General features: G+C 53.2%; 1 protein-coding gene and 1 pseudogene across 13 annotated transcripts; one reads left to right on the top strand and one right to left on the bottom strand.

Moving 5' to 3' along the window:
* Positions 1 to 596: 596 nt before the first annotated feature.
* Positions 597 to 2,276, bottom strand: LOC748739 (nuclear receptor subfamily 2 group F member 6 pseudogene; annotated as a pseudogene).
* On the top strand, positions 1,949 to 23,876 carry CD300A (CD300a molecule). 13 transcript variants are annotated; one of them, XR_008540153.2, is made up of 10 exons: positions 1,955 to 2,060; positions 3,292 to 3,351; positions 5,617 to 5,799; positions 12,587 to 12,925; positions 13,585 to 13,738; positions 16,500 to 16,594; positions 20,369 to 20,406; positions 20,807 to 20,914; positions 23,083 to 23,327; positions 23,576 to 23,876. XR_008540153.2 is itself a non-coding variant. In XM_063799945.1 (10 exons), the coding sequence occupies exons 4-10, from the start codon at positions 5,760 to 5,762 to the stop codon at positions 23,206 to 23,208; spliced, it is 900 nt and encodes a 299-aa protein (XP_063656015.1). In that variant the 5' UTR covers positions 1,969 to 2,060; positions 3,292 to 3,351; positions 3,951 to 4,137; positions 5,617 to 5,759; the 3' UTR covers positions 23,209 to 23,876. The 13 variants fall into 13 exon arrangements, 11 of the variants coding, with proteins under 11 accessions (XP_063656014.1, XP_024206364.1, XP_024206363.1 ...); XM_063799945.1 differs by adding an exon at positions 3,951 to 4,137 and having other exon boundaries at positions 1,969 to 2,060; positions 23,083 to 23,876; XM_063799944.1 differs by having other exon boundaries at positions 1,949 to 2,060; positions 3,292 to 4,137; positions 23,083 to 23,876.
* Positions 23,877 to 25,906: the final 2,030 nt, after the last annotated feature.

Raw genomic sequence — 25,906 nt, forward strand, 5'->3', positions numbered from 1 at the left:
CCCCCACTCTCCATCCTGTGCTCAGCAGCTGTCAAGCTGTTCATCCCAATGAGGGGTCACGCCACCCTGATCCCGCCTCTCAGCTCTGAGTGCCCAGCCTCTGGGCCGCCCTTGAGTGGCACCCATGGGGCCAAGGCCCTCCTTGCTTCAAGCTCAGGGGGAGGAAGGAACAGAGTGGATGGGGAACAGCCAGGCTGCCCTGGCGGGAGGGTGGCTCTAGAGATTGGGCCGCTTTCAAAAGGGAAGTTCTGCTGAGAAACTACAGCCCATCCACTCCCCACATCTTTTCTGAGGACTGGGTGGTTCACAGGACTCAATGCTGCTGCTGCAGGTCTTCCCAGAAAGCACCCCTCACTGGCCTCTGAGCACGTGTGTCCACACCAGGAAGAGACTTCAGAGCTGATCAGAAGTTTTGTGGCTGCTGTGGGACCACCTCTCACCCTCACCCCTGGGAAATGGGCCTCAGCCCTGTGGCCTCAGCTCCTCCTCCCCCTGAGTCATGTCACCTGATGGTTATTGGGACACAGCCGGAATGTGCAACTTCCTGAATTATCTCATGTTTTGTGGTTTTTTTTTTTTTTTTTTTTTTTTTTTTTAGGTAGGAAATGTCTTTATTATTGGCCTTGAGTCATCATGTAGTGTCTGACATAGGTTACGTGTCCAGAGGATCTGCCTGGCACACGCTAGCTACCCCTGCCCACTGGAGCAGCCCCTCTGGCTGACGCCAGGCCTTTGTCCATCATGCCAGGGAAGCCAACCCCACCATCCCACAAGTTCATGCTTGGGGTGCTGAGGAACAAGGCTGTCCTAGGATTGGACCCTCCATCCTGGACAGGGGTCCTGGGGAGGATGAGGCTGAGGCCTGGATGATCAGTCTCTTTTTGGTTTCATGATCATTTAAAAAACACAAAAGACAAACATTTCACAGTCTTTAAAAAATAGAAGTCTGAGGAGAGAAGCCAGAGTCCTGGGCCCCGGGAGGCCCCTCGAGGCCTCAGCATTCCCTGTCCCTTGAGGTCTGTCTGCAGGCCTGGCCACAGCACACGTGGCCCCGTCATGGTCACTGGCCCGAGCCGTAGGGCCAGTTGAAGGTACTCCCCGACAGCAGCATGTCTCTGATCAGTGTCTCAATGGGTGTCTTCCCCACCAGGCGCATGAAGAACAGCTGGGAGATGAGGGAGGCAGGGACCGCGCGCAGGGCGGGGAGCCGCAGCAGCAGGCGCCCGAAGCGCTGGGGCTGGGACGGGTACTGCGCCCGCACATACTCGGTGAGGGCCACCTGCGCCTTCTCCTGCAGGCTCTCAACGTGGGCCGGGTCTGAGAGGCCACAGGCATCGGGCGTGAAGAGCGCGATGGCCTTGAGGCAGCCATACTCGGCCGAGTCGACCTGCAGGCGGCCCAGCTTGTCCACCTGCTCCTGGAAGGCGCGCACCTGGTCCATGAAGGCCACTGCGCGCTCGGCGGCCATAGGCAAGGCGTGGAGGCCGGCGGCGGCCAGTAGCGGCGCCGTGTGCAGGGGCAGCGCCGCCTGCGCCGCGTTCAGCACGAAGAGCTCGCTCCAGCTCAGGCGCAGCAGCACCACCTGGTCGGCCACCGGCAGCTCGGGGAAGAAGGGCGCGTGGCGCGCCCACTCCACGGTGCTGAAGAGCAGCCGCGCCGCCAGCTCGCACACGTTGTCGATGCCCAGCACCGCGCCCGCCGCGCCGCCCCCTGCGCCGAAGCGTCCGGCCGCCGCAGGGTAGGGCTCAGCGCGCAACAGCTGCGCGATCAGTTCGGACACCGGCTGCCCCGGGAAGAGGTCTCCGCCGCTCGCCACTGCCGCCAGCGCCGAGCCCGGGGGGCTGCCCGAGGAGGCGGCCACGGCACCAGGCAGCGAGTGCGGGATGCGGCCGCGCTGCACCGCCTCCTTCCTCATGCCCACCCGGAAGCACTTCTTGAGACGGCAGTACTGGCACTGGTTCCGGTGGTGCTGGTCGATCTGGCAGTCACGGTTGGACCGGCAGGTGTAGCTGAGGTTGCGGCGGATGCTCCGCTTGAAAAAGCTTTTGCAGCCCTCGCAGGTGAAGACACCGTAATGCTTGCCGCTCGACTTGTCCCCGCACACCACGCAGTCCACCTGCAGCCCCGGCCGCTCCTTGTCGCCCGGCTCGGCGTCGCTGGCGGCACCGGGGGGCGAGGCCGAGTCGTCCTCGGCCGCGCGCGGGTAGCCGCCCGCCTTGTCCACGCCGTTCGTGTCGCCGCCGGGGCCGCCCCAGCCGCCGGTCACCATGGCCATAGCCCCAGGGCAGCGGGGCCGGGGCGCCCCCACCGCGCTCTTCCCTCCGGGCACCCCTCTCGGCCCGGGGGACCCTACGCGGCGCGCATTCGGCCCCGGCGCGCGGGGGGCACGGGCTGCACCCCCCAAAAAAGTTTTGCAGCAACTTCCTGCGGCCGGTCCTCGCGCCCGGGCGGAACTGGTCGGGCCGGTTCCAGGCCAACTTTCCCACGCGTGCGCGGGGCCGGGCCCGGGGCCGGGAGGGGCGCGCTAGAGGCGCGGGCCGGGGACCCAGAGGACTCGCGTCCCGCCGCCCTGGGGCCCCGGCGGGGGCGCGCGGGCCATGGCCCAGCCCGAGCCGCGCAGGGGGCGTCCTCTGGCCTGGCCGCCGCTCGCCCGGGGGCTGCGGCCAACTCAGCGGGCCGCCATCCGAGCGCGGGAGGCCGGGGGGAAAGTTTGGCCGCAAGTTGCGCGGCCGCCCGTGGCGGGGGGGGAGGGGCGGCGGGTGCGCGCCGGGGCTGATCGCCGCGCCCCCTGGGTCCCCCGGCGCCCGCGGCTGCCGCTCCAGGCCTGCAGGGCCGCTGGGCCGGCGCCTCTGGAGCTGCCGCCCCCGCTGCGGCCGCTCCTGCCTGGCCTGGGCCTGCGCCTGGGCCCAAGCCTCGCTCTCGCCGCCGCCACCGCCACCGACCCCGCGCGCCGGCCTCGCGCTGCGGCCGGTTTTGTTTTGTGGTTATTTTGCACCATTTTGTTTCTTCCTTTGGGTTTGTGGACAGGATGGGGTGAGCAGGATGGGCGTGGCAGGGTCTAAGTCCCCTGATCCCTTCTCCTTTGCAGTAAGTCAGGTGTTTCTCTATGTGCCTAAGGAGAATTGCATCCCATAGATTAAAGTGTAAAGCGCACTTCCTGTGGAATCCAATTTTCCTATTACCTTTCATCAAAAGTAGAGATGTATTCCCTCAGAAAAAACTGACCTGAGGATGTTAAGGAACACTGACATTTCAGTATTTGCATAATCATTATAATATTTATTCCCACAGAGGAGCTGTCATTATTGACGTTTTACAGAAGCCACAGGCTTTGCTCAAGTTCATTCGGTGGTAAGTGGACAAGCCACGCCAGAACTTAGCCTTCTGCTTCTCTGTCTGGCCTGGACGTTCAAGATTGCAGCAGCGCCTTTTTGGTCATGGTTGAATCAAAAAATAATTTTTGAGAAACTTTGCAATGATCAGGCCACATAAGCCACCGAATATGACGCATCTCCTGCATTTTTATGTTCAGCTCAACAGTGTCATGATCCAAAGTGTCTTGGATCTTTTTTTTTTTTTTTGAGACGGAGTCTTGCTCTTGTCACCCAGGCTGGAGTGCAATGGCACGATCTCGGCTCACTGCAACCTTTGCCTCCCGAGTTCAAGTGATTCTCCTGCCTCAGCCTCCCGAGTAGCTGGGATTGCAGGTGCCCGCCACATTTTTTTATTTTTAGTAGAGACAGGGTTTTGCCACGTTGGCCAGGCTGGTCTCGAACTCCTGACCTCGTGATCCACCTGCCTCGGCTTCCCAAAGTGCTGGGATTACAGGAGTGAGCCACCGCGCCCGGCCCCGAAGTGTCTTGGATCTTAATGAGGTTTAGTTAATCTATGACTGCATCATCATGAAAATTTCCACAATGTCCACCAGGCTCTGTCATTGAATCTTCCAGCAGCAGAGCCCACAGGTCTCCTTGGCTTCCTGATACCTTCGTGGGCAAGGCGCCCCTGTGTTCAGAAGGAAGAGGAAAGTGACAAATTCCAAAAAGAGCCAGAGGGAAGGGTATTCTTGGGATCCCATAGCTGGCACAGGGCTCCATGTGGATGGACACTCTGAGCTTGGGGACTGCAAGCTCCCAGGTGACGCATTACACATTAGGAGTGGCATTTCCTGTGCCCACCTGGTCATTCTGTGCAAGCTGGGGCACCTACTCAAGGCACGTGTGTGAGACTGTGTGTGTGTGACTGTGTGTGAATGTGCCTGTGTGTGTGTGAATCTGTGAGTGTATTTCAGTTGTATATGTAAGTGCATTGTGTGAATTTGAGTGTTTCAATGTGTGTGAATGTGTATGTGTGTGAATGTGTGTTTGTGTGTATCAGTGTGTGTGAATTTGTGTTTGTGTGTGAATGTGAGTTTGTGAATGTGTGGGTGAGAGTGCCTGTGTGTTTGTGTGTGTATATGTGAGTGTATGAACGTGTGTTTGTGTGTGTATGTGAGTGTGTGAATGTGTTTGTGTATGTGAGTGTGTGTATGTGAATGTGTGTGGGTGTGTGAATGCGTGTGTGTATGTGTGTGTTTGTGTGTATGTGAGTGTGTTTGTGAATGTGTGTGGGTGTGTGAATGTCTGAGTGTGTGAGTGTATGTGCATGAATGTGTGTTTGTGTGTTTGTGAATGTTTGTGTGTGTTTGTGTATGAGTGTGTTTGTGAAAGTGTGAGTGTGAATGTGAGTGTGTGTGAGTGTGCACGAACGTGTGTTTGTGAATATGTGTGTATGTGAGTGTGTGTGAATGTGTGTGGGTGTGTGAATGTGTGTGCATGTGAGTGTGTGTGAGTGTGTGTTTGTGAATGTGTGAATGTGTGTGTATGCGAGTGTGAATGTGTGTGGGTGAGTGTGTGTGTTTGTGAATTGTGGGTGTGTGTGAGTATGTGAGTGTGTGAATGTGTGTGGGTGTGTGTGAGTGTGTGAGTGTATGTGAGTGTGTGTTTGTGAGTGTGTGGGTGAGTGTGTGTATGTGAGTGTGAGCGTGTGTGTGTTTAGAGTCTGCACTCTGTGTGGATCAGGAAAGGGGTCCTTGCAGGCTCGCTGAGTCCCTGCTCTGTGCCCAGCCCCGAGTTGGCTCCAATGGGGCTATATAGAAAGGAAGGCATGGCTGGAGGACCTCTGTGTCAAGTTGAGGACACATTTCCAAGACTAGGAACCATTCAGGGACTCTGGAGTCACGATGACAACTCCCCTTCCCTCAGCCCCGAAGCCCAGGCCTGGACCTCCAAGGGACTCAGGGAAGGGACTCAGGAAAGGGGAGTTCCCCCTGGCAGCCTCCTCGTGGGCACCACCGAGGGTGAGAGGAGCCAGCTCAGCGGGTCCCACCCCCAGGGTTGCCCATCTTGACCACAAGGAAAGGAGGGAGGAGTTATTGGGCCTTCCACTAGGAGGAGACCCGGGGAAGTGAGAGTCGGGGATTAGTCCTGCAAGCTACGGAGTCACTACAGGGAGAGGTCTCATCACTAGAAACAGCCGAAGAACCTGCAGCCTCAACCTGGGTTAAGGAGGACGTGCCGTTTCTGGTAAGTCTTAGTCGGGGCTCACCAGCTTCCTGCATTTTCTGACCGGCTCCAGGAATAGAACCAAAAGAAGCTGAACAAGGAAGCAGCGCAGCACCAAGAAAAGCAGAAGTCGGGGCCTCGGAGGCGCTACTCTCCCCTCTGGTCCAGGTGGGGCCTGGAGCTGCTGCAAGTGCCGCCTGTGCTGGGGAAGGGACCATGTGGCTGCCTTGGGCTCTGTTGCTTCTCTGGGTCCCAGGTGAGAGTTTCCCTTCCCGGGAAAGTCTGCAGCAGGGAGGGAGGGTGCGAGGGGCAGGGCCGCAGGGCAGGTGTCACATGAGACGCCCCGAGTCTGGACTCCGTGCAGAACGCAGAATGGGGTGCGCTCTGTCTACCATATAAGATGGACAGAGGAAGGTCCACACCCCTGGGAGAGGAAGAAGCCAGAGCCTCTCCCGGCTCTGCACCCACGTACCTTGGCTGAACCACAGCGGGGCGAGTGATAAGGGGTGGGTGCAGAAAAGGGACCTTTTAGGTTTTCAGTTGAATTCTTACAGGAAGGGGGACGAGAGGCAGGATGTGTCAGGGTGGGTGGAGAGTGGCAGCCACTGACTGCGAGGGGCATGTGGTGAGGGTGGGGGAGATGCCGGGCTCACTGGGTGCAGGGTATGGAGGAGGGGGGTGTGGGGAGGGTGGGGGAGATGCCGGGCTCACTAGGTGCAGGGTACGGAGGAGGGGGTGGGGCGGTGAGGGAGATAGGGTCGGGGTGGGGAGCAGGTCGACAGTCTCTGGAATGCGGAGATTTAACCAGGGCAGCCCAGCGGCTGGGGCCTGAGCAGGGGGAAGTCCCGAGGCAGGCCTGGCTGGGGTTAGCCCCTGCGTGGGCCTGAGAACCAGGGGTCAGTCCTCTCCAAGAAGGGGATATGGGACAGAGGGGACAGAAAAGGTGGTGGGGAGGGCGAGGAGAGAAAAGATCGGGCAGAGAAGCGCTGAGATCTTCTTTAGGGAGAAGCGTGGAGTTGAGTCTTCCCTGTCCAAGCGCAGGGATTCCTCCCGCAGTCACCTGCTGTGCCTTCAGTCACGTCCACCGCTCTCCTCAGACAGGTCCTGTGCAGACTCCTCAGGCCTAGTCCTAGGATATTTTACGTCTTTGTGGTTGCTTTCCTTACAGATCGGAGGTTTTCTGCAATTATATTTGCTAACTACTTGTCTGTGGGAAGGTTATTACTTTTGGTGTCTTGACTTGGAAACGGGTCATCCTCCCATAACAGGTGTTCCTGCGATTCTCTTGGGTGTTCTTCTGTTTCGTAGGATCGGTGTGCATGGGGAGGTTTCAGTTCCTGTCTAATATCTGTTTCTCTTTCTCCCATTGACTCATTGGCTGGTACAGCCGGAGTGAGGCCCAGCGGACGTAGTGGTAGTGGTTGTCCCTGCCTTGTTGCTGACTCAGGGAAAAAGGACCAGAGCTTCTCATTATTAGGAAGAAGGGATCCACCAATGACTATTCACAAAGCATTTTTACTTTTATTTATTTATTTATTTATTTTTTGAGATGGAGTTTTGCTCTTGTTGCCCAGGCTGGAGTGCAGTGGCGCGATCTTGGCTTACTGCAACCTACGCCTCCCAGGTTCAAGTGATTCTCCTGCCTCAGCCTCCCAAGTAGCTGAGATTACAGGCATGCACCACCATGCCTGGTTAATTTTGTATTTTTAGTAGAGATGGGCTTTCTCCATGTTGGTCAGGCTGGTCTCAAACTCCCAACCTCAGGTGATCCACTCACCTTGGCCTCCCAAAGTGCTGGGATTGCAGGCGTGAGCCACCAAGCCTGGCCAACATTTTTATTTTTTTGAGACAGGGTCTCCCTCCGTCACCCAAACTGGAGTGCAGTGGTGCAATCACGGTTCACTGCAGCCTCCACCTCCCGGGCTCAAGTGATCCTCCCACCTCAACCTCCCCAGTAGCTGAGACTACAGGTGTGTGCCACCACACCCAGCTGGATTCTTAATTTTTTTTAGGGACAGGGTCTTACCATGTTGCCCAGGCTGGCCTCCACCTCCTGGGATCAAGGGATCCTCCCATCTTGTCCTCCCAAAATGCAGGGATTACAGGCATGAACCACCACACCTGGCCCCTACAAAACATTTTTTATTTTATTTTTATTTATTTTTTTGGAGACAGAATCTCACTCTATCACCCAGGGCTGGAGTGCAGTGGCTTGATCTCAGCTCACTGCAACCTCCATCTCCCAGGTTCAAGCGATTCTCCTGCCTCAGCCTCTTGAAGAACTGGGCTTACAGGCACCCACCACCACTGCTGGCTAATTTTTTTGTATTTTAGTAGAGACGGGGTTTCACCATGTTGCCCAAGGTGGTCTCGAACTCCTGAGCTCAGGCAATCTGCCAGCCTTGGCCTCCGGCCCCAACAAAATACCATTTTTATTATTTATAGAAATTATTATTATCCTTTAAGCTATGAAGGAGGTGAACTACATTAGGAGACCTGGTCAGATGTTTGTCTTGATATATTATGCTGGCTTCATGGAAAGAATTAGGGAGATCTCCCTGTTTCCGTGTTCTCTGCAAATGTTTACATAAAACTGAAATTATTTGTTCCTTGAAGTTTTTAGAGAACTAGCTTGTAAAACTGTCTGAGTTTTGCTTCTTTTCTTTTGATGGAAGGGAAAGAATTTCTTAATAACACTCATCATTTCTGGTCTACATTAAAAAAAATCTAGCTGGGTGCAGTGGCTCACACCTGTAATCCCAGAATTTTAGGAGGTTGAGGTGGGAGGATAGCTTAAGCCCAGGAGTCCGAGACTGGCCTGGGCAGTATAGCAAGCAAGACCCCGTCTCTTAAAAAAAAAAAAGTCTATTCTTGGCCTACATTGATGACTTATATTTTCCTAAAAAATCATCAGTGTCGCCCAGGTTTGCAGACTTATTTGTAGAGATTTGCAAATTTTTCTTTTGAATTTTATATCTGTGTCTTCTTTATTTTTGGTCTGACTACCTACTAGTCTAATTGTTTGAGGCCAGGCACGTTGGCTCATGCCTGTAATCCCAGCACTTTGGGAGGCCAAGGTGGGTGGATCACTTGAGGTCAGGAGTTTGAGACCAGCCTGGCCAACATGGTGAAACCCCGTGTCTCCTAAAAACACAAAATTAGCCAGGCATGGTAGCGCGCACCCTATAGTCCCAGCCACTCGGGAGGCTGAGACATGAGAGTCCCTTGAACCCAGGAGGCGGAGGTTGCAGTGAGCCGAGATCATGCCACTGAGCTCTGGCCTGGGCGACAAGAGCGAAACTCTGTCTCAAAAAAATGAAATAAAATAATTAATCATTTACCCCTTACAAAAAATCCATTTATTAATGTATATACTAACTCCACTGTTTTTCTGTTTCTTAATTCACTGATTTCTGTGAATTCACCAATTCGTGAAAGATGACCTGGTTCTTTCTGTGTTGTGTGTGGGTGTGTGTGTTCCTCTTCTGACCTCTTGAGTTGGACAATTCCGTCATTTACCTGAGAGTTAATGGGTCAAGATTCTGTGATCTTCAAGGAAAACATTAAGATGACAGAGGAATATCCTGGTAGAGGACCCTGGCCCCAAGGTGGTCCCCAGTCTCCTGTTTATGATTAGAGGGGTTTGGCGTGGTGATTCAGGTTGGAAGAGAGAAAGCGCAAAAACACAAGCCTGGGAGCACTGGGGATCCATGTGATCGTTCCAGGTAAGTGGGGAAGTAAATGGAGGGTTTTCTGACACTTCGCAATCTCTAAATTATAATGACACCCTCACAGGTGGAACAGAGCTTTGGGGAGATGATTGGGTGACAGTTTTTTATCCAAGATTTCAGAGGAGAGAAGTTAATCAGGAGAGAGAGAAAGAGAGAGAGCTAGAGGGAGAGAGAGAGAGGGAGAAAGAAACTAAATCCAAAGGGAAGTCAGACACTGGAGGTAGGACGAGAGACAGGATTGGGTGCAGTGGGCAGAGGTGGTGGGGTCACTGAGGTCAGGAGAGAAGCCAAAACATGGACAAAGAAAGATGACGATTCGCAGCCCAGGAGAGGCAGGGAATCGGGTCAGGACAGGGAGCAGGAACAGTGTCTTGGGTGAAGGAGGGCTGGGAACTGACAGTTTTTATTTATTTTTTTTGAGATAGAGTCTCACTCTGTCGCCCAGGCTGGAGTGCAGTGGTGTGATCACAGCTCACTGCAACCTCCACCTCCTGGACTCAAGTGATCCTCCCGCCTCAGCCTCCTGAGTAGCTGGGAATACAGGCAAGTGCCACCATGCCTGGCTAATTTTTTGTATTTTTGGTAGAGATGGGGGTCTCACCACATTGCCCAGGCTGGCCTCAAATGCCTAGGCTCAAGCAATCCTCCCACTTTGGCCTCCCAAAGTGCTAGGATTACAGGCATGAGCCACTGCACCTGGCCTATTTATTTATTTGAGTCAGGGTCTCACTCTGTCACCCAGGCTGAAGTGCAGTGATGCGATCATAGCTCACTGCAGCCACAACCTCCTGGGCTTAAATGATCCTCCCACCTCAGCCTCCTGAGTAGCTGGGACCACACGTGTGCACCAGCACACCTGGCTAACTTTTGTATTTTTTTGTAGAGATGGAATCTCACTATGTTGCCCAGGCTCCATTTACTTATTAAGTACTTAATATGTGTCAATTTTAGTGATTTGTGTTTTTCTAGAAAATAACTTTCATCTAAGTTTATGAATTTTATGTAGAGAATTTCTGCAAAATATCTTGACTCTTCATTCTTTCTTCATCTATGGTCCTTTTCTCTTGTCATGTCTTATTTAGTCAGCCCAGAGTTTATCTATTTTTATTAGCTGGAGTCATGTGAAACCCTGTTGTCTTGGTCAAAAAGTTGAATATCAGCCATTTCATGTGATTCAACCTAATGTTATTTACCAGGCATTTTATACCTGTGATCTCATTTAACACCCTCAAAGGCCATATGAGTCAGGGACAATTGTCACCACTTTATAGGCGAGGTGTCTGAAGCTCAGAGAGGTTAACTAACTTGCCCCGGAACACACAGCTGATACATAATAGGGTAGAGATGTAAACACAGATGGTTCTGAGGATCTTTCTGCTTTGTCCTGTCAATTGCTGCTGAGAGCCTCAGGAAGCATCACACCTGTGACAAGCTTAGAAAGGCCTTCTCTGCAGGGGGATGTGTACATCCAGGCGAGGAGAGGTTTGGGTGGGACTCTGGGAGAGGCACAGAGGAGCTTATCTTTGGGCAGCCGTGGGCTGGGTGTGGAGCCAATGGGGTCCAGGAGAAGCTTGCACTGAAGTTTTTATAGAGGGCCTACAGGTGCAAGGCACCTGTAGACGTTGAAGGTATAAGAAGGAGACCCCTACCCCCCTGAGGCTTTCATTCAAGTGGTCCCAAAGTCTCATGTGTGAGGACATTTAGCATCTGAAACAGTAAGTAAAATTAAAGAGTTCTGGCCAGGCGCAGTAGCTCATGCCTGTAATCCCAGCACTTTGGGAGGCCGAGGCAGGTGGATCACCTGAGGTCAGGAGTTCGAGACCAGCCTGGCCAACATGGTGAAACCCCATCTCTACTAAAAACACAAAAATTATCCGGTTGTGGTGGACGCCTGTAATCCTAGCTACTCGGTAGGCTGAGGCAGGAGAATCGCTTGAACCCGGGAGGCAGAGGTTGCAATGAGCCGAGATCCTGCCACTGCACTCCAGCCTGGGCAACAGAGCAAGACTCCATCTCAAAAAAAAAAAAAATCAAAGAGTTCTAACCCAAGGAAAGAAGAGCAAGCCCCCATCCCCACCATCCTTGGACAATATGGGGCCTAATCACAGAATTACAAGGGCCTTGAGACACTGCACACACAACTGCCCAGCAGGCCTGTGCGTATCTGCCTGGGGCAGGGGCCATGTGTCCTCTGCTTGGCAGCCAACACTAGCTTCAAGCCATCACCTTACTCTCCTTGCTTTGCATCTGATAATTATTTGGGAAGATGTCAGACATAATTTTCAAGGAAGCTCATTTATTTCCGAGATTTAAGTCTAGGAGAGCTGGGCAAACTCAGGTAAGACACAGGATGAAAGTTTTCGTCAGCAAGCCTTCTGCGTTTGTGACTCTTTTTTTTTTTTTTTGAGACAGAGTCTCACCCTGTCACTCAGGCTGGAGTGCAGTGGTGCCATCTCAGCTCAACATAACCTCCGCCTCCAGGGTTGAAGCGATTCTTGTGCCTCAGCCTCCCCAGTAGCTGTAATTACAGGCGCATGCCACCACGCCCAGCTAATTTTTGTATTTTTAGTAGAGACAGGGTTTCACCATGTCGGCCAGGCTAGTCTCGAACTCCTGGCCTCAAGTGATCCACCCGCCTTAGCCTCCCAAAGTGCTGGGATTACAGGCATAACCCACTGTACCCAGCCAGTATTCTTGTCAAAATGGCTTGACAACCCTATTACTGCCCGGGTTTGCCCCTTGGTGGGACCAGATCAGTATGTGAGCCGGTCTTCCTCTTGCGGGGTTGCCCAGGGCTGGGTGGCCCTCCCGGGAGGGCAGGTGCTTGGGGGTGAGTTCTCATGCTCCTGGCATGTTTGGAAGCAGGAGGCCCCTGGTGGGTGAGAAGGGTGGGAAGGGTAAGGGAAAGGAGGCAGGGGGCTGGAGAAAGGGGCTGCTATGAGCAAAATCTTGAGGGTGGTAGAGCAGAAAAGAGAATACTCAAGCTGTGATCTGGCTGATGGGGCTGATATGAGGTGAAGGAGTCAGGGGCTGAGGGCTGGGGGTGCTGATGTGGAGTCGGGGAATCTTTGGAGGAGGTGACACCAGGGCACCCAGCCTGAGCTCTTCCAGTCTCCATGGAAAGCCTCTGCCCCATTCCCACCTGTGTGCGGAGGTAGCCTCTCATCCTCAGTCCCCGCTCCTGGGTGGACAAGGCCTCTCTGCCTGCCGCTGCCTCCTCCACACCCCCAGGGTCCATGCGGCCCTGACCCCAGGGCACCCCTGACCAGGCTCATCTGAGGAGGACCTGGGACTCTGGCTTGTGTTTTCCAGGATGTTTTGCTCCAAGCGACCGCAGGACCGTGGCGGGCCCTGTGGGGGGATCCCTGAGAGTGCAGTGTCGCTATGAGGAGGCACACAGGACCCTCAACAAATACTGGTGCAGACCACCACAGATTTTCCTATGTGACAAGATTGTGGAGACCAAAGGGTCAGCAAGAAAAAGGAACGGCCGAGTGTCCATCAGGGACAGTCCTGCAAACCTCAGCTTCACAGTGACCCTGGAGAATCTCACAGAGGAGGACGCAGGCACCTACTGGTGTGGGGTGGATACACCGTGGCTCCGAGACTTTCATGATCCCGTTGTCGAGGTTGAGGTGTCCGTGTTCCCGGGTGAGCCCCTCCTTCCCTCAGCGCCTAAATAGGCTCAGGTTGGAATTGTTGGGGCAGGAATCAGATCGGAGACGTGAAGCAGACAGTGTGTGTGTGTGTGTGTGCATCAGAGAGAGAGAGGTGGGGGCCAGGGGAACACAGTCAGGGGGTCTCTCCTGGAGCAGCTGACATGTCTGCCCAGTATCGAAGAAGGGAAGCGTCCAGTGACAGGGAGGCTGAGAGAGCGTTGCCTGTGAAGGAGCCAGGAGTGCACCTGTGGCTCAGCCCCCACGGAAGTGCAGCTGAGTGGGGGAGGGGTGGGGCTGAACAGAGAGGCTGGGGGGCCAGATGGGAAGCTGCTGCCCTCAGGGGGAGCCTTACCACATGACAGGTCAGATTTGCAGTGTAGACAGACTCCTCTGCAGCATGGAGGTTCGCAGGAGCACCTGGACCCTCATCAGCAGGATGGAAAATCAGGACCACTGGGAGTGGCACCCGTGTCCTGTTCAGAAATGCCCAGTTGGCCCAGGAGGGTCCTGGAGAGACTCTAGCCCCAGGGTCCTGCATCCTGCCCCCTTCCTTAGTGGGCAGTTTGTGTGAAATCAAACCAAAAAGGCATCCTGAGTGGTGGGAGAGCCAGAGGACAGCTCCCTGGGTCTGACTTGTGGTTTTGCCACCAGCATCAACGTCAATGACACCTGCAAGTATCACTGCGGCCAAGACCTCAACAATCACAACTGCATTTCCACCTGTATCATCCACTACCCTGTTTGCAGTGGGTGCCACCCACAGTGCCAGCATCCAGGAGGAAAATGAGGAGGTGGTGAACTCACAGTAAGCACCCTAGCCCCTGAGACATGGAGGGAGCCCTGTGCTAAGAGGAGGAGCCCAGGGCGGGGACCTTGGCCATGTGGGCCAGCTGGAGGTGTGCATCGCTCCCTTTGCCCCAGGCCCAGGTTGGAAGCCATAGTCTGAACACCCCGGCTTGGACCTGCCCTTGGCTTTGGAAGGGGGCTCAGGTAGGGGGGAAGTTGGGGGGCAGATAGAAGGAAAGTGATAGTTACTGACGGCTAGTGACATCCTACGAGGCCCGCGTTAGACGCTTCACATGAGTGTTCTCACTTGCCCTTCACTGCAGCCCTGTACTGTCGTCATTCCGTGTATTAGTCTGTTTTCACACCGTTGATAAAGACATACCCGAGACTGGATAAATTATAATGAGAAAGAGGTTTTAATGTACTCACAGTTCCACATGGCTGAGGAGGCCTCACTATCAAGGCAGAAGGCAAAAGGCATGTCTTACTTGGCAGCAGGCAAGACGGAGAATGAGAACCAAGCAAAAGGGGTTTCCTCTTATAAAGCCATCAGATCTCGTGAGACTTATTCACTACCACAAGAACAGTATGGAGCAAACCACCCCCATGATTCAGTTATCTCCCACTGGGTCCCTCCCACGACACGTGGGAATTATATGGGAGCTACAATTCAAGATGAGATTTGGGTGGGGACGCAGCCAACCCACATCAATCCCCATTTTACAGATGAGTAAACTGAGACTCAGCGAGGTTAAGCAATTTGCCCAGTCAAGTAGCTACAAGAGGCCAAGGCTAAGCTTCCAATTCTGGTTTATGTGACTCCAGAGCCTTGAGTTCTCCTCTCTAAATAGTGGTTCTTAACCTTTTTGGGAGTCACCAACCCCACATAGAATCTGACATCTATGAACTCTCTCCCCAGAAAAACACGTGCAGTCACAAACCTTTTCTGGGATTCACGGACTCCCTATTCTAGCACAAAACCCCACAATTCCATCCTGGCACTATCCACCCAGAGTTAGTGCAGACCCCACAGGTGAAGAGCTTCCACATCTAAATCAGATCCCACAAGACCGCCCTGATTTAGATACCAGTCGAACTTTGGGGATCCCCAGGCCACCACACTTCTGACCAACTGGATGCAAATTTGGGGGTTCCCAGGACCCCCACAGGTTCAATAATTTGTTAGACTCAGAACTCTGGAAAGCATTATACTTCCAATTACAGTTTTATCATAAGGATAAAGGATAAAGATTAGGACCAGCCAATGCAGAGACACATAGGACAAGGCTTGGGAGGATCCCAAACAGTTTCTGTGCCCTCTCCAGGTGGAATCAGGGAGCATCACCTGCACCCTCCCTGCGGCACCTCAATATATTTATCGACCAGGAAGCTCCTCCAAGCTTTGGTGTCCAGAGTTTTTATTGGGGTTTCATTACATAGGCATGATGTGATTGAACTGTCTCCACCTCCAGTCCCTCTTTGGGAGGTTGGGCTGGCTCAGGGCTCCAAATCTCTAATTACGTGGTTGGTCTTTCTGGTGACCAGCCCCATCCTATTGTCTCATATCTTACCAAAGTCTAGGTGTGATTCATGAACAACAAAGACACTCCTAATTTTGGGGACATTCCAAGGATTTAGAGCCTCCCTCCTAAGAGCTAGGGATGAAGGCCAGCCAGATTCTTTACTGGACAACATCCATAAACCCCTCCACAGGCTTCTGCCAACATATAAGGCAAGGCAAAATTCAGGCTTGAACATGCCACTTCCAGAAGTTTAGCCTGTAGATACACATAGGTGGCAGCGCTGGGTTCTGTGGGGCCTGAAGGTTGTGCAATTTGCGGGGTGGGTTGGTGGGTGGGTAATCTAAGAAAAAGATGAGAAAATTATGAATGCAAACATAGGCATGAAGGAAGGGGCCCAAGCAATGGAGGGACCTGAAGCTGGGCTGCATCAGCCTCCTGGTCAATCTGCTGCTGCGTGGTCAGGTGTGAAAAGGTGGAGCTGCAAGGCGACTTATAAGCAACGTTTACCATTGCAAAGGACTGGGGGAAATGCCCATTCAGTGGGAACATTTAAATAAATCACAGTCTATCCATGTGTTGGAATACCCTGCAGCTATAGGAAAGAGTGAGGGACTTCTTTATGTACTGACGTGGAAAGACCTCTAAGATGTATTGCTAAGTAAAACCAGAATAGTGTTAGACGAGGTCTCCTTTGTGTGAAAGAGAAAGGAAATCCCGTACATTCGTATTTGCTTGTATACACATAAAGAAACTCTGGAAGGTTCTTAAGAATAGCACGTGTGTGTATGTGGGGAAATTGGGGAATGTGTAAATGGGGGGTGTGTAGAAAGGGGGCTTTATACTGTCTATTTTTTTTAATTGACCTTATCTATCTACTTAAAAAGTTAGAGAAGGAGACCAGGTATATTGGCTCATGCCTGTCATCCCAGCACTTTGGGAGGCTGAGGCAGGAGGGTGACTTGAGCTCAGGAGTCTGAGACCATCCTGGGCAATATAGCAAGATTGAGTCTCTACAAAAAATTTAAAAATTAGCCATGGTGGCCTGTGCCTGTAGTCCCAGCTACGCAGGAGGCTGAGGCAGGAGGATCACTTGAGCCCAGGGGTTCAAGGCTGCAGTGAGCCATGATCACCACTGCACTCCAGCCTGGGTAACAGAGCCAGATCCTGTCTCAAAAAATAAAAATAAAAAATAAAAATAAAAAAGTAAGTTGGAGAAGGCAAGTTGGCCCCGCCCTCACCATCCTGTGCCTCCTCCAGGCTCCCGCTGCTCCTCTCCCTGCTGGCATTGTTGCTGCTTCTGTTGGTGGGGGCCTCCCTGCTAGCCTGGAGGATGTTTCAGAAATGGATCAAAGGTGAGTTGGCTCCCCACACCCCTCTGCCCCACCTGGGGTGGTCAGGCCCTGACCACAGACGCTCATCTTCAAAGCTATGTCCACGTCCCACAGTATTGCTATGAAATGTGACACCCAGACCACACATCCTAGGTGATCCTACAGGGCAGGTCCCATGGGAGGCATCCTTGTGCGTGGTGGTTACAGGCTGTGAGAGGTGGCTCCCAAGCAGGAGGCTTTCCCACTTCCAGGCCAAGGGTGGTTGCCCCATGAAGCAATGACCCTCTTCTGTTTAAAACCCTGGCATGGTGTGCTGGGTGCAGTGGTGTGCATCTGTAGTTCCAGCTACTCAGGAGGCTGAGATGGGAGGATTGCTTGATCCCAGGAATTCAAGACCAGCCTGCGCAACACAACAAGGCTCCCGTGTCTATAAAATAAAATAAACCCTTGCATGGTCTCCCCCACCATAAAAAGTCCAGGTATCTACAGGAGTCACTGCCCTCCACGATCTGGCTCTACCCACCTCCCTCTCCCCGTCCGCGCACCCTGGAAACCAACTTCTTGTATCTCCTTTAATGACAGCCTCAACCTCAGCCTCTCCTCTCCTTCTGGGTTTGCTCTGGGCTGGAGGGCCTCCCCTGCCCCCTCTCCCCAGCTCACTCCCAGTGGACTCCAACAGTGGTCCTCAGACTTTCTTTTCTCTGGGACCTTTTCTTTGACTCCAAAGAGTGGCTTGGGGCCCCTCCTGGCTATACCTGTGCTGTCACAGCCTTTTGGGAACCAGATTGTCATTGCTGGTGTCCTCACCTGCCTTCCCACAGGCATGTGCTTCAAGGAGGTACAGAACCAATATTTGTCAAATTAATGTGTTATTCAGTATCTCCAGCTGCAACAGGCACCCCAGGGGCCTCCAGGCAATCTCTAGTCCAGCTGCCCTCCTCTGAGCTCAGATTAAAAGAGAGAACAGGAACTCTTGGCACTCAGTAAGTAGATGCTCAATAAATAGCTGATAGGCAAATTGAATAAGCACAGGAACAGAGGAACAAGTGGAGGTGTGGCCACCAGTCCTCTAGATTGCAGATCCCTGGCCGAGGTCAAGTGTAAGCCTGAAGCTTCCTCCCTGTTCAGAGAGTTGAAGATTCCACAGGCAGAAGATTCTCAGGGGAATCTTTGTCCAAAGCCTTTCAAGACTGCAGTGAGACTGGGGTGGGAAAAGATGGGGTTATCCTGTCCCATAGCTGCAGGATAAGCTGCTGCATGCTTGGTGGGGGGCACTGCTCACACATACCCCCAGTGCCTCCTGTGGCGCCCAGGCTTTTGGCGGAGAAATCAGCCTCAGTAGATCTGTGCAGGGTGTATGGGAAGAAAACCACTTCCTCTTTCCCATCTGCTTTGTGTGTGTCATTTTCTGGTAACCCCATCCTAAACTTCAGCACCCACGTGGATGCCACTGGGTTGTCTCAGTTCTGAGCCCCTTTCGGTTTCCTTTGTGCCCTTTCACCCAGAAAGTCTCTGGCTCCTCAAAGAGCCTCCTCCCCCCTTGAAAAGGATGTATGTGATTATTGTAGGAAGTTTGAAAAATGAGCAAAAGCACAAAGAAGGAAATAAATCCCCCATCATCGATGATAACTAAAAACCCCACCACCTAGAGAAAACCAGCCACTGGCCCCTGAGGTATATCCTTCCAGTCTTTTTTTCTATGCCTATGTAAATGCATCTGTGATTTCTTTTTTCTCTCTTTTTTTTTTTTTTTTTTTTTTTGAGACAGAGTCTCACTCTGTCACCCAGGCTGGCATGAAGTGGCGTGATCTTGGCTCGCTCCAGCCTCGACCCCCCACTGCCCGGGGCTCCAGTGATCCTCCTGCCTTAGCCTCCCAAGTAGCTGGGACTACAGGTGCTCACCACCACATCTGGCTAATGGTTAAATTTTTTTTTTTTTTTAGAGATGGGGTTTCACTATGTTGCCCAGCCTGGTCTTGAACTCCTGAGCTCAAGCCCAGAGTGCTGGGATTACAGATGTGAGCCACCACACCCAGTCATGCATCTGCGATGTCTTAACAAATTGGCCTCATACCACTCCTTCTCTTTAAAACCTACATTTTTGCACTTAACATATGGTACCATGTTCCCAGCTAGTAAATGTTCTAAAAATCACAGACGCAGAGTTTACTGGTGTCTTAAGCTTCCCGTAACCCATCCTCAGTAACAAGATAAAGGCTTTCTATTCAAACATTTTTGACTCTCTGTCCCCTGCTTTGCAAGTCCGTGCCCCATCCCCTGACTGTGTGGCTGGGGCTGACTTCCCCTTGCCCTGCCTGGAGCCTGACACCTGCCTCATCACACCTACTCCCCACTCTTTCCCCCAGCCCACATTTGTCGTTCATTCATTCACAAAACAAAGCTGTCCTGAGCACCTACTGTGTGCCAGGCCTGTGCTGGGCCCTGGGGACAACATTGTGATTGGGGTAGACTGGGTCTTACCTTCAGTGAGCTTCCCCTACCGCTGGCTCCCCCAAACCTTCTCACTACCACCCTCCTTCCCGGGCATTGAACTCCTGTCTCTTCCCCACCAGCTCTTTTTCTCCTTCCCATCAGAACACTTGTCCCAGGTGGGGACAGGGAGGGCAGTGTGGTGCCTGCGCACAGCACTTGGAAGCAGGGCACTTCGCACCCCAGAGTACCCGGCTGCGCGCTCCATTAGGTCAGCTGTGGCTCAGCAAGCCCGTCACTATACGTGGTCTTGTGTCTCCCAACTGTGGGCTCCTCCCCTTTAATTCTGGGGGAGGAGCCCACAGATCCCCACGGCATCCAGTGCAGTGGGCTCTGGGGTTGCCTGGCTGTGGACCTAACCAAGGGCATCAGCAGTGTGTGTGTCACCCGCTGCCCACCTGGTCCGGGCTCCTGGGGTGAAAGGGTTAGGGTGTACAGGGCTGTACTCATAGGCAGCACCCTTATAGAGCAGGTGCCAGCAGCCAGGGCTGTGTGAGCCTGAGCTGGCTTCCCTGGGGCTGACAGGCCTCCTTCCCTACGGCCTGGGGCAGCAGGCAGGTGGGCTGTCTGGGAGGGCAGACCTCAGGCACGAGGATGGGAGCAGAGGCCCCAGCAACTTCCCATAGTCTGATGCAGCCCTAAGCCCCAGATGCACAGGGCTTTTCAGTGGCATCCTTTCTCCCCTGGAAACATTTGTGTGAGATCCCGTGTTGAGAGCTTGTTTTGGTCCCTCTCCTCCAGCTGGGAGCTTTCTTTCCTTTCTTTCTTTCTTTTTTTCGTTTTTGAGACAGAGTCTTGCTCTGTTGCCCAGGCTGGAGTGCAGTGGCATGATCTCAGCTCACTGCAACCTCCGTCTCCCAGGTTCAAGCGATTCTCCTGTCTCAGCCTCCCAAGTAGCTGGGACTACAGGGCGTGTGCCACCATGCCCAGCTAATATTTGTATTTTTAGTAGAGACAGGGTTTCACCCTATTGGCCAGGCTGGTCGAACTCCTGACCTCAAGTGATCTGCCCTCCTCGGCTTCCCAAAGCACTGGGATTACAGGCGTGAGCCACGGAGCCCGGCCCAGCTGGAATCTTTCTATTTCTCCATTTATTCACTCATCCTGTGCTCATTCATTCATTTACTAAGTCACTAATTTACTCACTCAACAAACCCTTGAGTTCCTACCATGCTTCAGGCCTGAAAGGATAGGTCCCCAGGGCTGAGGTCTCTAGGGAAAGGCCTTTTCCCAGAAGGCTTGTAGGGTCCTCCATCCTGGCCGTTGTTCCGGGATTCAACCTCCTTCCTCTCCTCTTGTCTCTAGCTGGTGACCATTCAGAGCTGTCCCAGAACCCCAAGCAGGTAAGGGGGGCTTTAGCAGGAGGTGTATCAGGTGGCTGGGCGGAGGGTACAGAGGCTGCTGGGGAGTTGGACAGTCCCATCGGCCAATGGAGGATGGATGGAGCGGGGAGCTCACCCAGAGCAGGACGAATGATGCTGGGAGATGTGGTCACTAGGTCTTGTTCTGAGTCCTGGCCAGCCTGTCCCCTCCCCACCAAGGCAAATGGAATGAAGGGAGGCCCTGCCAGCCAAGCTGACCTGGGGAACATTAAACTACTGGATGGAGTGGGGTGGAGGCAGGAAGGGGAAGGTGGGGGCTGAGGTGCTCAGAGCATAGAGGAAGGGGAGACACATGCAGAGACGCAGGGACAGAGGCTGCAGGGCTCCGTGGACACCCACCTGGGACCTCCTGCCCACCCAGGCTGCCAAGCAGAGTGAGCTGCACTACGCAAATCTGGAGCTGCTGATGCGGCCTCTGCAGGAAAAGCCAGCACCACCAAGGGAGGTGGAGGTGGAATACAGCACTGTGGTAAGTGCAGGAGCCCGGCTTTTGGGCATGCGGCCCCTGGGCTGTGCCAGGGCACCCCTGGGAGGGTGGGCAGAAGGGGAAGGAAGGGGTCGGCTTGGTGATCTTGTGCCTGTCAGGGACAGGGCCACATGGAGATGGAGCAAGTGTAGATTTTGCCAGAGCAGAGGTCCTTAGGAGGGCTTGGTGTCATTGTGGTGGGGGGTTTTTGGGGGTGGCCAGCAGCTATGGCTCTGACAGTCCGTGAAGTCCAGCATGGGTTAAGCACCTGCTGTGTATCATGAGCCAAGGTGAGAACCTGTGACTTCTCACTGTTTTGGTCTCATCATCTCTTTGACATCAATTCTGCTTTCCAGGTTTTTGTCTGTGACCCGCTGTGGGTCAACCCTTGGGCGCAGCCACCTTCAACTGGGATAATGGGATGGGGGCTGCCTCCCTGGGTCGTGACCCACCTGCTAGTGGGAGAGTTCAAGCAGAAGCTGGGGGTCACTTGGCAGAGAGGATCGGGAGAGATGTAAGCATCAGCAGGGAAGCTTAAAGGACCCCCAGGCCTGGGAGCTGAAGAGGCCCCTCAGACAAGTCGTGTGGTGCCATGGAGGGCTGGCACCAGGGTGACAGGGGACATTGTTGCTGGTCTGCCTGGAAAAGTGGCCCAACTCCCTGGGATATCTCCAGCCTGGTACCGTTCTCCCCAGGCCGCCGTTTTGCACCTGACAGGAGAAGAGGGGATCCAGACCTGCCACTTCCGGGTCCCCTGATAGCCGCACCGCTCCCCAACCTCCCGCCAGCTGTCTGCATGAGGATGAGGGTGGTCTGGGGGCCCAGGGTCCTGGATGGCTCCTGGCCAAGTTCCTTCCTTCCTTCCTTCCTTCCTTCCTTCTTTCCTTCCTTCCTTCCTTTCTTTCTTTGGAATCTTGCTCTGTCCCCCAGGCTGGAATGCAGTGGCACAGTCTTGGCTCACTGCAATCTCTGTCTCCCAGGTTCAAGCAATTCTCCTGCCTCAGCCTCCAGAGTAGCTGGGACTACAGACACCTGCCACTACACTGGCTGATTTTTGTATTTTTAGTAGAGACGGGGCTTCACCGTGTTGGCCAGGCTGGTCTCGGACCCCTGACCTCAAGTGATCCGCCTGCCCTGACTTCCCAAAGTGCTGGGATTACAGGACTGAGCCACCACACCCGGCCAGCTCCTGGCCAAGTTTCTGAGCGCCCCTGCACTCAAGCCTGACTCCTTCCTTGCATGACATGATCTTGTGTCCACGAAGCTGCATGGCCTGGGACCAGCAACAGCCTTGTTCTAACTTGTTGTCTCATGATTTAAAGTGGATGGCACATGGTCTTACTCTTCTCCCAGCCCCCTTGGTACAAGTTGGGACTCATGCCCACAGTACAGCAAGTTAATCAGAGCTGCAGGGCCAACGCAGTACCCTTGTACTGGCTTCAACTCCACCTAGAGAACTAGGGGTCCTCTGCAGAAAGGGATCCATGGCTGCTTCATTGTGAGAACTTTCCTTTTTTTTTCTTTTCTTTTCTTTTTTTTTTTTTTTTGTGACAGAGTCCCACTCTGTCGCCAGGCTGGAGAGCAGTGGTGCAATCTTGGCCATTGCAACCTCCGCCTCCCCAGTTCAAGCGATCCTCCTGCCTCAGCCTCCCAAGTAGCTGGGATTACAGGTGTCCACCACCACGCCCAGCTAGTTTTTGTATTTTTAGTAGAGACTGGGTTTCACTATGTTACCCAGGATGGTCTCAAACTCCTGACATCAAGTGATCCACCCGCCTTGGCCTCCCAAAGTGCTGGGATTAAGGGCGTGAGCCACTGTGCCTGGCTGCAAGAATATTTCATTAAGAGAAGCACAGAGGTGTCTCGGGGGAGCCCAGCCAGGTCTCAGGGCCTCAGTTTCTTCCCTGTAGAATGGACCAGGCTGGGTCAGCCCTGAGGAGCCCCCGGAGCCTCCTGCCTCTGATGCTGGGGATGTTGTGCTGCTGCTTGCCCAGTTGGGGAGGAGCAGCTGGGTGGACAGGATCATAGAGAAAAAGAGGCCAGGACAGTGGAGCCTCTACAGTGAGGCCTCCCCAAAGCCCCTCAGGTGTCCTCCCTCCTCCATCCTATGTTGGGGGTCCTTTCTTCCCTTGCCTCTCCCAAGTCTTCAGTTTCTTGGTTTCTCTCTGCAGGCCTCCCCCAGGGAAGAACTTCACTATGCCTCGGTGGTGTTTGATTCTAACACCAACAGGATAGCTGCTCAGAGGCCTCGGGAGGAGGAACAAGATTCAGATTACAGTGTGATAAGGAAGACATAGGCTTTTGTCCTGCCTCGCCATCGGAGCTCTCATGGGCCCCAGGAAGTCCAGGGACGGCTCCCTTATACCTGGCCCACGTCCTTCTCAGCCTGCCCTCGACAACAGTGACCAACAGACAGGTAGCTGGGTTTCCCAGGCCGTCCCTCTGTTGCCATTAGCTCGATTGGCTTCCCCGAGGGCCAGCAGGGCTGGGGGCTCCGGGGAGCAGCAGGAAGCACTCCCAGCCACCAGTGCCTGTCACCTCTTTCCCCTTTGCCCCTGCTTCATCCCGGCTCTGTGTGTGGAGGACAAAGCTTCTTCCTGCGTGGCTCCAGGAAAAGATGTGGCTCACGTAGGTGGCACCTGCCAATAGCTTTGTCAATCACAGCCCCATAGGAACGTCTGGAATTGCTTGGGAGTTGGGGAGAACTGTCAAGAAGAGTGAAGAGAGTGCTAAAGCGGAGATCTGTTCACATGGGGGCCATGGAGGGGGGACCCACTAAAGATCAAGATCAAAGATTCTCCCCATCTCACAGACAAGGAAACTGAGGCCAGAGGGAGGAGAGAATTGCTCATGGCTCCAGAACTGGTGGCAAGTTTCTCTGGACTCTTAGGTTTATTTTTAATATGAAATATAAAAACCGTTTCAAATATCTTATTGAGGGAGAAGTAAAAACTTATTTAAACAATGCCTGCTATGTGTCTGCAATCCTCTGCAAAAGAAAGCTCCCAGCTTTGATACCAGATGAGTGCAGAGAAGCCTTGTGGGTGCAGTGGGTTGGGGACATCCTAAGAGAAGTCCTCACTGAGTGGGAGAAGGTGGGTCACAGCTGCTTCTTGCCATGATGTCTGTTTGCTTGTGTGTTTTTTGAGATGGGGCCTCGCTCTGTCCCCCAGGCTGGAGTGCAGTGGTACGATCACAGCTCACTGCAGCCTGGAATTCTTGGGCTCAAGTGATCCTCCTGCCTCACCCTCCTGAGTAGCTGGGACTACAAACACATGCCACCATGCCTGAATTTTTTTTTTTTTTTTGTAAAGATGGGGTCTCGCCATGTTGCCCAGGCTGGTTTTGAACTCTTGGGCTCAAGCGATCCTTTTGCCTTGGCCTCCCTGAGTGCTAGGATTACAGCATGAGTCACCATGCCTGGCAGTTTGCATGATGGAAAACACAGCAGTTTTCTTGTCGGGAGATTTGAAATTTAATGCAAAGAGTTGTCCAGGCTGTCTTGAGTCTGTGGCAGCTGCCAACAGCTTTATGTTTTTATTTTTTCATTTTAATTTTTCTTTTTTAGAGGTAGGGTCTCTCTGTGTTGCTCAGCCTTGAACTCCTGGAGTTGTGCAATGTGGACTCCTGGATCTGAAAGGTGAGGCTGCCATGAAGCCTATAATGTGGGCCGGGGCTTAGACATGTGCCTGGTACGGAGGGGAACCCAGAAATAGTTGTTGACTTCACTTGAATTGAGCCCGGTCACGTTTCAGTCCTGATCTGCAGTAACCCTTCTCGGGTTCCTGTTTCCAGAGACAGAATTCCACAGGGTGGTTTAAAACACAGAGGTGCGTGGCACCAGACTGACTCTAAGACTCAGGGGATTGTTCGAAGGACCCCTTCTCCTCAATGGGAGTGAACTTTAATTCTCTGAAATAGTATTTTCTCTTTAATTCGGTCTAAATTTCTATCAATTAGAAGTAAGGCCTCTGTAAAATGCAAATGTCTAGGCTATCAGTTGGTTATCAATGCCAGCTGCTATAACAACCACAACCTCCACAATAAAACTGGGTGGAGTGGCGGGGTGAGGCTGGGGCAGGAGGGTATTGCAGCCACAGCCATACACTGGCCCCAGCCCCCTGCCCCGTCAATCTCTAAGGCTTGGTGGAGGAATAAGTTCCCCAGTATAAACCATTTGCCCTGTGGAAGGTGGCAGCCCCTTGGGAGTCCTTCATGTCATTTCCTGCCAGAGAGTCTCAGTTGGGACCACCCCCATTCTCCAAGGAGGCCTCATAGCAGGAGGGAGTGGGCTGGCTTGCAATAGTCTTCTGGAAGTCTTACTGTCCAACTCCCTTCCAGGATGCTCTGCATACCAAAGGACACTGGGAAGAACCATCTTTGTCAAACCAGAGACAGGGTCTTCCTCTGTTGCCCAGGCTAGAGTACAATGGCACAATTATTGCTCACTGCAGCCTCGGACTCCTGGGTTCAGGCAGTTCTCCTGCCTCAGCCTCCTGAGTAGCTGGAACTACAGGCATGCGCCACCACACCTGGCTAATTTTTTGTAGGGACAGGGTTTCATCATGTGGCCCAGGCTGCTCTTGAACTCCTGAGTTCAAGCAATCCACCCACTTCAGCCTCCGAAAGTGCTGGGATTATAGGCATGAGCTACCATGCCCTGCCCACACTCAAAATTTACAGGAGAATATACAGTGAAAAGTTGGTCCCTTTATTTCTGTCACCAGGCATCCAGAGATAAACAAGGTTAATAGTTTCTTGTGTTTCTCCCCTGAGATAGTTAATCATTTGCACATATATCCATGTATATACGGCCATTCCCATATACGGGGATATCCTCCCCATTCCCACCATTCCTGCACAGTAGCATTTTCATGTCACAACCATCTTGGAGATTATTTTACCTTCTTCTATAAATGCTGCAGAACATCCCATAACATTCCATTGTTTGTACCATGACATACACATGCCATTTTGCACATTTTCATAGACAGC

Source organism: Pan troglodytes, chromosome 19 (genome assembly GCF_028858775.2).
Source record: "Pan troglodytes isolate AG18354 chromosome 19, NHGRI_mPanTro3-v2.0_pri, whole genome shotgun sequence".
In the NCBI taxonomy this organism is placed as follows: Eukaryota; Metazoa; Chordata; class Mammalia; order Primates; family Hominidae; genus Pan; species Pan troglodytes.